Consider the following 12,121-nt stretch of genomic DNA (forward strand, 5'->3'; position numbering starts at 1 on the left):
ACCCAATGCCCCGTCTATTATTATTATACCTGTTCATTCTAGGCACACAGCAGTTATTGTCTTGGTGCTTTCCTTACTGTTCCACGGGCTGCTTACTGGCTGCTTCATTCTTCATTACTGGCTGCTTCATTCTTCATTACTGGCTGCTTGTACATTTGGTCATGTGGTGAGCTTTCTCTACTAAATGCTCATTTATTTGAAGGGAGAAGTGTCAGGCACTCTAACCCATCCACAGAGAAAGGAAACAAGCAGGCCTGTCTGGCGCTCTTAGAACAGCACAATCATGAATCAGGTTTAAGGGCCGTCTACACGAAGAATGATAACTACAGGATAGCGATAACGATGTGAGCATCCATACTGATGAATGATGTTCTCTGAATATGTTGAACGGGAACTTGAGTGCTGAGTTGATCGTGACACCCTGTAAATTTGGATGGATTTTGATTGCTCTGAAAATTGGTATCAATTTACCACTTTCGGTGTCATTATAGTTGAGATATGGACGACTCAGCCATCCACTTGAGTTAGAATGATTTTCAAAATGACATATTTATAATTTTTGTTATAGTTATTATACACATTCGTGTACATCCAATATTCCGAAATTACAGCACTGGAGCACACGGATATATATATATAACAATTACATTGTTTTATTAAAACCTCAAACATTCTGATGAAGACGTGACAAATAACGTGATTGCCGTATATATATATATGTGTGCTTTATTGTTGTACTTTGACTAAACCTCAGAATTTTCTACGCTCATATTTAGCTCTGGCTCAGACACATGGAGGGGGGGGGGGGGGGGAGAGAGAGAGAGAGAGAGAGAGAGAGAGAGAAGAGAGAGAGAGAGAGAGAGAGAGAGGAGAGAGAGAGAGAGAGAGAGAGAGAGAGAGAGAGAGAGAGTAGAGAGAGAGAGAGAGAGAGAGAGAGAGAGAGAGAGAGAGAAGGATGATGAATGTGAAGCAGCAGTTGGTCAGGGCTGAGCAGCAGCGTTCAATATGTCTCCCAGACCATATTCTTAGCGAGTAATCCCTCACACACTGACTCAATATTGGAGGACCCTCCGACCCACTAAAGCGGCTAATCCAAAAACAACAACCCATTGTCTGTGATGTAATGATGCACAACAGAGCGAGTCTGGACAGTCCTTAGCCCCGGCCCATTAACATGACATATTTACATCAGAATTAGAACCACGTTGTTCACCAAGCACAGTAAAGGTTTGTGGATAGGTCTTACAGTAGCATAACTGTAGTATATACAGACCAACAGAATTATACAATAAATGGACAAAAGGACCTCATAATTAGCACAACAGGATAGTCAAAACGTATACGTTTTGACTATATAACCTATTTGTTACTGTATATGAATAAATGTCATGTCAAATGTCAATATGTCATGTCAAAAAGATCAGGTAGTTTTAGGACTGGAACCCGGAATAGGTTGGCATCCTTTATGAATTTCTTAAAATATAATTTTTCATAATGACATTCCTAAAACAGGGACGTCAAGGTCAAGTTGAACTCTCTCTCGCTCTCTCTGCCTCTCACAGTTTCCACTGCTGTCCTCATTTCCATTATCACTGTACAGAGGCAGCGACGGCGCGTTCCATGGCTCTTTGTCCTGCACTTTCCCCAAAATGTCACTTCAAATTGGCCATTCAGAGACCCAGCTTTCGCTCGCTTTCAATGAGGCACTTGTGCCGCGGCCGGCGGTCACCATCGGAAACAAAACTTATCATCAACAGCCGAGGACATCCGAGGGTTGGAGAGATGGGGGGGAAGGGGGGGGATCCCATTAGCAAGGCATCGTCCCACGCCCAGGCTGTTGCGCGTCCGTCAGACACTCGGAGCCTTGATACCAACACCTCCATGTCTCATATCTGAAACATTGCCTCAGAACGACCAACGCTCTGCCAGCTGCATAGGCCCATGACCTCACCTCTAAAGACGTCAAGTTTCCACCAGTAGAGTGTGTGCGCACGCACGCACGCACGCACGCACGCACGCACGCACGCACGCACGCACGCATACTACACAACCCTCTTTGTTGCCATCCCTTTGCGGTTAGGGGTCTTTAGGTCTCAGTGGATGGAGGTGTGAATGAATGAGTGGGAGCACAGCGAGATGAATGAAGGGAAACTCACCACACACATGCGTGCGCACACACACACACACACACACACACACACACACACACACACACACACACACACACACACACACACACACACACACACACACACACACACACACACACACACACACACACACACACACACACACACACACACACACACACACACACACACACACACACACAAGGCACTACACCCTTTCGTCTCTCAGTAGGCCTGGTGTGATGTCATGCCGTAATCCTTTTCATGTATGGGATTCTTTACTACTTAATGGTAAATGCCATGGCGACCGGAGCCACACGGCGTATACATGCCCACAAAGTATTCAGACAACAGTAATGCTCTCTTCACCATAGACCGCAATGGATTCAACATACCAAGCAGTAAATCACACCGTTACAGTGTAATGCATTCAAAAGGAAAGATGACCTGCAGTATTTTACGAGCCTGGCGATTGTATTACTTAGATCCACCAAAGCACTTTATTCAGCTGCTTCTTAAATGGAAGCAATAAATTCTGTGTGGCGCTGCTTGATAAGCATGCACCAGAAGACCACTGAGAGAGATTACCAGGTACTACTGTATACAGTATGTCTTTATTACCGTGGAGCTATCAGACATTTTGTTTCCCTATTAAAAGTGAAATAGACTTGAGCCTATTACTGGTAATCTTAAGAAAGATATGACTGTGCGTTCACAATTTCCCAAGGAGCTTGTGAGTTGATTTGGCAGCAAAACGTGGTGACTTATCTTTATTCTAGTAGCTGGAATGCAGCTTTAGTCCCCTCCTAATCTTAAGGCCTGCCAAAACATATTATATGAAAACGGTAGAAATACTGTAATAAGGTTTGTTTTGGAGGACAGGAGACAGGTTCTTTTTCACAAGCCCACACCGCAACCCAGGCGCATTGTGAGCTTATGCCATTTTGTTTTATTTTTTTACTTTTTCAAAAAGTAAAAATAACATTTGACTTAATGACGAGCCCAAAATAAGTACACCAGAGTTAAAGTGGTTAAGTCACATAAGTAAGATGAAAGTAAATGGCATTTCATTTTTGTCTTTTTTTACTTTGTACTGAAACACAGATCCAGCATTAAGAGTTTAAAACACACTATAGATGTGCACTAGAAAAGCTTTTTGCAAACAATGATGTATCATGTTCAGATCGACTCTCCCCTTGGGGTGTGACTGATGACATGGATATTTATTTGTTTTCTTGTATCGTCTTTCAGGTCAGGATCAGGTGAGAGAGTGTGGTCGCCAACAGTTAGCGAAGACGGCAAGACAAGCCCCTACATGGAGCCAGACTCTCAGGTAAGCATGTTTACTCCAAGTAAAGTGATCCTGTTTACTCCATGTGATCATGCCAAGTTATGATATTTATTCTCTGGCGTCAAGTTCACATACAGTACAGGCTACAGCAGAAAGAATGTACAGAAGCTCTGTACATTCACAGCTGAATCTATAGCTAGCTGTGTCCATGTCTTGGCTAGCTCAGACTGCAAAACAGTGAGATGCCACTTAACCCAACCAGTTAACAATAACAATTCAGGTTAATGATAACCACACCTCAAGTATTTTTCTTTCACAAAAATATACTCTCATTTTTACCCAAGCATCCTAAGTGTGGTTGAAAGGTCCATAGATGTCTATACGCTTGGTTGGGAAATACAGTCCTGTGTTAAGTATGCAGGGTTGCGGTACATTGATCCAAGAGTTGGTTTGCTCCATGGTGTAGACATGATTTATGCAAGACTCGATTAATACTTGCATTTAATACTTCCTACTGTTACTACCTAATGCTACTGCCTGCTACACTGTCCAAAAGAAAAGGATACTTGACTCGAAGAGTCACTGGGCTTGATTTAGGCCAACGTTTTTCTTCTAGTATAAACTCCTGCTACTTACCACACTGGCCAAAGAAAAGATTATTTGACAGTTGTTGGGGTGAAACTAATGGCAGTGTAATATATCCTCTGTATGATTTCCATTGGATTTTAGACAAACTATTTAGACTAGCATCTACGGCTTTCAAATATGATACATATGATAATATGATAATATAGTATGCAGCTTATTTGGAATTCATAGCTACTAACTCAGCAGTGCAGCCTAAACTGAAAACTAAAACTAGATCAGGGAAAACTAAAATGAAATAAAAACAAAAACGAACAATGAATAAACCAACTGAAATTCTATTGTGTGCTTACAAAACTAACTGCTATAGAAAAGAATATACATATGTTCTAAGTTTTCCTTTGTCAATTTGGGTGCAAAGCATCTAGCATGTAGACATTGTAGGCATTTGGGGCACATGGATGTCTACATGACTGTAAACCAATTGTCATCAAAAGGGTAGTGTTTAGTACCTATTCTGAACATGAACAAATACTGAAAATAAAAAAGCTAAACTAAAACAAAACATTTCAAAACGATAATAACTAACCTGAAACTAGCAAACACACTTGTGATACTACTGGACCTACACAACATTTCAGGGGGGTGAACAGAACAGTTGTGTTGTGATATATTGTACAAAAACTACAAAAAGGACTACAAAGAGGACCCTGTGACACGGCTCTCGAACCGGAAGTACTACCCTTCGCTCTGTCGGTCGCATGATCACATCGTTCACTAGCATGAAAAACGCTAATCTGCAGCTAATCGGAGCCTCGCGCTATTTTTTTTATTGAGCTCATAAGATCGTGTCTCACCTCATATCACCTCATCTGAGCCTCAATTCGGAGATAAACGCCAATGGTTGCCGCCATTACAGGACTCTATGGGCGCCGCCATGTTGGTACGGGCAAGTGGATCGTGCATAGCAATGAGAAGCGCTACTATGCGGTGAACATCACACAGATCACTTAATGTATACTATACTATAAAGACTGTAAAACGTACATGCACGTGTATGGCATTAAAATACTGGGTTTTATACGGTTTTGTACGTTTATGGCTCGGAATGTATCCTAAGCAGCTATTTTTGGCGAATACATTTTTTGTAGAGGGAAATACCAGCAAACTATGCAGGCTAAATCCAAAACTAAAATAACTCCTGGGTTGTCTTCAACTACCGGTAGATTTTATTTTAGACTAAGCATCTACTACTTAGATGACTCAGTGGTAGCCTGGGTGTGAAATCCACAGCCTCTGTTTATCTCACAAGAAGCATCCATGGCAACAAGCGAAACCGTTTGCGGTTCCGCTATCGTTCACATGGTTATGAGTGAGATAATGCGTCCCACTGTTCGCTGTAGTGGTTTTGAAATAGTATCTTGATTGTTCTCCAATCGTACGAGCTGCCAAACGGATACTCAAGGCATGATGAGCTCTTGCACTTGATCTCCTCCAACTTTCCCAGTGCTGGCAGGCAGACAGGGAAGATGAGGTGTGTGTGTGTGTGTGTGTGTGTGTGTGTGTGTGTGTGTGTGTGTGTGCGTGCGAGTGTGTGCGTGCGTGCGCGTGTACTGTACATGCACGTGTGTGTGGTTGTGTAGGCTGTGAACCGATAGCATTCACATGCCCCGTGTTTATTTGTGCGTAGGAGGTTTTTTCCATTGGCTTGTGTGCGTGTGTCATTTTTGTTTGTGTACTCTGTGTGCGCGTGCGTCTAACACCCCGCTGTGCGTGCCCTCACATGTGCACAGAATCCGAGGAATAAAGTGTAATTGAAACAGCCACACAATGAGCATACTGTGACCCAGACATGTGACAGAAACCATTTGTCATGTATTGTGTGTCCCTTTAGCTGTGGCGCAAGGCATGGGGAGAGCCCCATGTCTCAGTGTACTGCACTGTGGGCTTGTTTTCATGTCAGGAGGAGACAGATGGGCAAACAAAATGCCTGAAATGAAGCCTATCTGTCATTTCACCAATGGCTGTATGAAGCCATACAAGGCAGACAGTCAAGTATTGTATTACCAAGACCCAGAAAAATAATAGTGCCAACTCCCAAATACCATATAACCATTTCTGGTTATTAGATTCTCTATTAGTAATAAACTATTAAACAACAGGTCGTTTTGTGGAAGCAATCTGATTGGTTGAACAGCTTTCTAGCCGTGCTTCAAACCACATGATTTCAACGCCTAATCAAAACAAAACAATTCAGCCGTGCTTTTCTCTCAGAGCGCAGCAGACGCGGTGGCGAGGCTAGCTAATTTCTTGGGACATTTGTGGCCGTAGTGATTACATCTGTCATTGAAAAATTATAACTTTTCAGCGATTCTCTTAGTTTTAAGAGTAACTGTTGTATAATTGCAATATTACACTCGAGGGGGGGGGGGGGGGGGGGGGGGGTTAATGTCATCAATGCAGCATCGCAGGCGTGCATTAATGACGTCAAACCACGTCCCCTTTGCGTGTAATATTGCTTAAATAATAACCATGTTTTTTTTATGGTTCTCACCCTTAACCACTTCAACAAAAGCTCACAACGCGTTGTGAGCTTTTCTTCTTTTTGTTGAACGTTCACAAAAAAATGGGATGCAAGGTGGATAGAGGTGCCTCAGAGAACCATAACAAAAATGACAAAAAGATCAGCTAGAACCATATGAGGAATGTGAAGAACCATTCAGTACATTGAATGGTTCTATAGTAGGAGATGGATCTCCATACTGACCATATCAACTTTTAAAGAACTATTATTATTCTGTGTGTATCCACTCAGATTGAATGGAGGTGGGCATGGGAATGAGTTCAGCAGTTCATGAGCTACCCTTACAATGAGATGTTGTGTCTATATTCCTTTGGTAGTTCTCATGATCAGATCAATGCAGCCATATATGACTCACTAGCGTTGTATTGTTTATAGCATTTCATTGCAGCGTGCGGACAGAATACTTGTGGAAATGACAAACAGGCAAAGTTGAATTTATGGCTTGGATCCTCGTCCATGTTGGAGAAGCCTCTTGGAGTAGTTTATTGGCTACTCAGTGATGTAATAATCATGTACACATTGGCTGTGATACAATGTGCACAATCCCTCCAGTGATGTATGAGGTGAAAGGTCCCTATGTTTTTAGTCTTCTCTGTTCAGTTCTGGGGCAATCTGGGAACCCATCGTCAAAAAAGAAAGGAAAAACAGCGCCAACAGTCTCTCTAGTTCTGGGGAGACCCATTATCACTGTCTCAGCATCAGCTCTGGTCTTGCTTTGATTAACATGAGGAAATACCAAACAAACAGAGACACGCATGATAGGACTGCTTGTGGGTAAGAATGGCAAATTACTGTATCTCATGCTATTCCTGAGGAGATTCTTTATCTCTTCGTCATCTTTGTCCAGTCTAAAATATCTCATGTGGTCTCGGTCTCGTTTTTAAAGTGTAGAAGTCCCTGCGGTGTCTCCTTTTATAATGTGAAACTCGACCGATGGAAACTGCAGAGTCAGGACCACTTTAACGTCACGCTCAGGTGGATTCCTTTTAGCATGAGACAGGGGGGGGAAACATCCGCTCCCCCAGGGCCCATAAAAGACCAAAGTTCCTCTCTCTCTCTCTCTCTCTCCCCCCCCCCCCCCCCCACTGTATTGGGATATGCTTGTAGGAAAATACCGACACACAACAATACTGATTGTTCCCCGGACACACTAGAGACAATGCACACTTTGGGAGGTCTGCAGGCTGCTGAATCAAACCAGAATTTGAACTGTGTGAGTCTGCGTTGGCCTGCAGTCACACAGATATAAGTGTATAGGGAACGTCGCTGACCATTGGTTGCCCTACGCATAAATTATGTTTGTGCTGCAACCCCCCACCCCCACCCCACCCCCACCCCAGACGAGAGCGCTGCGTTTCATCACGCAGATCGGCTTGTTGGTGCCAAATAACACTTAAACTCACTGCTAGACCACGCAGGGTAGAGGGGCTGCTTCAGCCCTGAGCAGGGTAGAGGGGCTGCTTCAGCCCTGAGCAGCATGCATGCAACTGGAGGACACACACTCGGGCGCTGCACAGCGGAGCCGCAGAAAAAAATATTATATATGAGGATCGGCTTGGTACTTTTTGGCACATTTTGTCGCCCCCCTCGGCATGTCGCCCTATGCACAGTGCGTCTTGTCGCCCCCCTCGGCATGTGGCCCTATGCACAGTGCGTCTTGTCGCCCCCCTCGGCATGTCGCCCTATGCACAGTGCGTCTTGTCGCCCCCCTCGGCATGTCGCCCTATGCACAGTGCGTCTTGTCGCCCCCCTCGGCATGTCGCCCTATGCACAGTGCGTCTTGTCGCCCCCCTCGGCATGTCGCCCTATGCACAGTGCGTCTTGTCGCCCCCCTCGGCATGTCGCCCTATGCACAGTGCGTCTTGTCGCCCCCCTCGGCATGTCGCCCTATGCACAGTGCGTCTTGTCGGCCCCCTCGGCATGTCGCCCTATGCACAGTGCGTCTTGTCGCCCCCCTCGGCATGTCGCCCTATGCACAGTGCGTCTTGTCGCCCCCCTCGGCATGTCGCCCTATGCACAGTGCGTCTTGTGCGTATGCCTATAGCGACGGTAAATGAGCAGTCTGGTGGTAGAGCAATGCAAAAGATGCTCACAACTGACAGACACAATAACCAGAGGGCCTTAATCTTTTAAAAATGGTGTGTGTATCGTGAGTGCATCAGAACGTTTTGGAGATCACAGCCCACAAGGTGTGGCTGTGGCTCAGGAGGTAGAGCAGGACGTCCAATGATCCCTGGGTCGGAGGTTCGAATCCCGGCTCCTGTCCACATGTCGAAGTGTCCTTGGGCAAGACACTGAACCCTACATTGCCTCCAATGAGTTGGTCGGTGTGAGCTTGCCACCATTGGTGTGTGAATGTGGGGAGTGAGGACGCTGGCGTCGACTGTTCGCCGCTTCACCTCCCAATGTATGAATGAATGAATCATTGTAAAGCGCCTTGAGCACTTGGAAAAGCACAATAAAAATGCAATTCATTATTATTGTGTTTAACAACGTAAAACCTACAGTATATATATTTCACTAGGGGTCTGTGGATCCCTGATTCGAACCAACGGAAAGAATTCCTTGGAAGTGTATTCCAGCCCAGTCCAACAACACGGAGGAGCAGAGAATCAATCCATGCAGAGGTAGCATCGCAAAGTGCTTTCCCTTGCAGAAATACCGCTGACCACAATGCATAGCCCAATAACTAGCCTGAACGATTTCCCTCCTGTCGGTTCCTTCAGGTCATTGTTCATGATGTACTGCATGTGATATTTCCTCTTCTATTTGACACTTCCTTCTCCTTGCGCTCCGTATTCTCTAGCAGCACGTACGTCACGTTGGAAATTCCAGCGGCGTGCCTGGGAATGAGCTACCGAACAGGAAGTGACACGTGGTGGCGGTGAGGTGCTTCCTTTCACTGAGGGAACGTGGGTGTTTCTCATAAAAGCTTGAGGACGGGCTATATTTTTGGATATGACCACCTCTGAGACATTATTTGGAGCGTCCCCTTTGTTTTGTTCCATTTCGGGGGAAAACCTGAAAGGAAGCATGATGCATTTCCAACAAACTGGATTCCAAGGCTGGACAGGCCAGGGACAATAATACACATGACTCATGGAGACAATGATGACATATCCTTTTACATTAAAAAAATGGCTTCGTCAAAAAATCCTTAGAACTAAGTTCTTATACCTTCACAAAATCGAAAAAGAATCCTCATGACGAATGCTACAAGAATACAGTAAATGTGAGAGGTGGGTATGACTGAATCCGCACCACAGAAACAGCCTCTTTCTCACTTGTCAAACAGCATTCCATGGATATTTACTCTTTGGAACACTATTGTTTTAAAACGCTAAAGCAATATCACGTACTGTTATTTCTTCAAACTTTAGAATTTCCTTCTCAAAACTTCACTGTGGGTCTTCGAGTAGTTGACGATGCCCCCACAGGGTCAATGTTAATGTTAAGCATTATTCCTTGGCGAATGACACCAGAATGCTGTTCATGCGTGCTGCTGTGTTATTAAAGTAATGGCTACTGTGGCCAAGCACTTTGGCCCCGCGGAGAAGAATGAGGCCTCAGAACGCGGAAGCTCGGGAAATCTGGAACACACGTCATCGAGGGTTCCATTCCCGAGCCTCGCCGATTCTCAGCCCAGAAACTGGCAGCGGAGGCCCAATTCTACGAGCTAACATTAATAGGAGCTGACAGATCCAGTCCTTGCATGACTTACAGACTGTAATTCTTTCAGTGCTTGGAATTTGTTTGACTTGAGAAAAAGTGTGCATGATACGGATCTGTTTTATGAATGGAACAAAGGCTCTATACTTTCCCTATAGTTGTCATGGGGAATCATCTGCTTTTAAAAAAAAAAAAAAAAGAACAAAAAGAAGAGGCCAGCAAGTTCACAATACAGCGTGAGGGTATCAAGGGTACGACCCAGAGCTATAAACACAATGTTTCATACTGTAGGTACAAAGTAACATGTCAAGAACGTAATGAATGGAGTAACAAATGTAGAGTCACTTACAGGCTAGTTAAATGTTAAAAGTGTGTCGCCTTAAAAACACACTACAGTATAAAGTTCCAGTAATAGATTTAAATGTACACCATAAAGTGCCTTGAAGGTTTCATACGTTTGAATGAATACAAATGTGGACTTTACACAGCTTTATTTACCCCTGCAGGTTGCTAAAATATTTTGTTGGTCAAATACCTCTCCGTCTCTAGCCAGGAACCTATAGCAACACTATTAAGTAGAAAGACCTTTTTGTTGTTGTTGTTGACATGCATTCAGATGCAGACGCTCTGAGATTATCAACCCCACTTATTCGGTTGTTTGTGTTCACTAATCAGCCACTAATGCCTAGAAATGGTGGCCAAATCTGTGGTTGGGATTCTCCCCAAGGAGGCCCTCGCTGGCTGTCAGCGTGTTGGAGAGCGGATGGGGTCACTGAGATCATTCTCTGCTGCGCTCGCTCACAGTCTCCCAGCCTTATGCACAGTCAACTGTCAAAAGATAGCACAACAACCTCAGCCCCCTTTGTAGATACAATCATAGGAGATCATTACAGGAGCCAGGAACAGGATACTGGTCTAGAAAAATAAATAAAATAAACTACTATTATTATTATGCTCGAATATCAAGTCTCTGTCTCAAGTCTACACAATACTTTCACAGTCCTACGCTCCTTCACATACCGTATACATGTCTTCATCTAGCTTATATGAGCTTATACATTATTAAGGAATCAGAGCTTTTTCACCTAGATTGTGTTGGTCAGTCAATTTGTGATGGCATGTGTAGTCCTAATATTTAGCACTCTCAGTGCACATGACATGTGCGCTGAGAGATATCACATTGTGATCTCACTTTACCTGCTATTGGGCTCTGGGTTGATTCCTGCCTCTGCCCCACTGACCTCCCAGAGACTCGGCTAGACCCTAGCTAGAATCAAGAATCCAGTGATGTCACAACTAAGTGTTGCCCATAGTGAAAGTGCTTGAAATTCACGGTTTACCTCAAAATGCACACTATGTACTTCATTGCACGAACCTTCCACTCGACAAAGACTGAAAGAATGTATCAACGCGAAACTACAGGCTATTCACAGTGCGCTTACGTATCTTGCTTGTCACATCACCGTGCCACCCTGGGCATATTTATTCTAGAGATACCGTATAGTGTTTTCCTGGGTGCTCTCCAGTGATTTGGACTGTCCCTCCTCCCACAGACGCACCAGGGCCAGGCTGCAGGGAATTAAGGGAGCAATACATGGACTGGTTTGTGTTTGGTTACTGGTGCAGATCGCCATGTGAAAGGCTTAATTTCTCAGGTCCGGAGGGGATTTTTACTATGCAGGGGGTGGAAAGGCCAGGCAGGGGTTCTGTTTATGTGTGTGTACGAGTGCATGCATGCATGTGTGTGCATGCGCGCGGGTGTCTACGGGCGTGCATGTGTGTGTGTCTGTGGGCCCAAATGTATTGTGTGTGTGTTTGAGGGTCACTTGGGCGTGCACTGGTAATTGATGCGGAGGTCTAATA

The 12,121-nt window shown here is 44.5% G+C and overlaps 1 protein-coding gene across 1 annotated transcript in view; it reads left to right on the forward strand.

Moving 5' to 3' along the window:
* The window catches only part of pdlim4 (PDZ and LIM domain 4), a 56,237-nt gene that overhangs the window by 23,708 nt on the left and 20,408 nt on the right, over nt 1-12,121 (forward strand). The window contains exon 3 of the mRNA XM_079508715.1: nt 3,381-3,462. Coding sequence (XP_079364841.1) covers nt 3,381-3,462 — 82 coding nt within the window. The remainder of the gene's footprint in view (nt 1-3,380; nt 3,463-12,121) is intronic.

Source organism: Electrona antarctica, assembly GCF_951216825.1.
Source record: "Electrona antarctica genome assembly, chromosome: 8".
Lineage (NCBI taxonomy): Eukaryota > Metazoa > Chordata > Actinopteri > Myctophiformes > Myctophidae > Electrona > Electrona antarctica.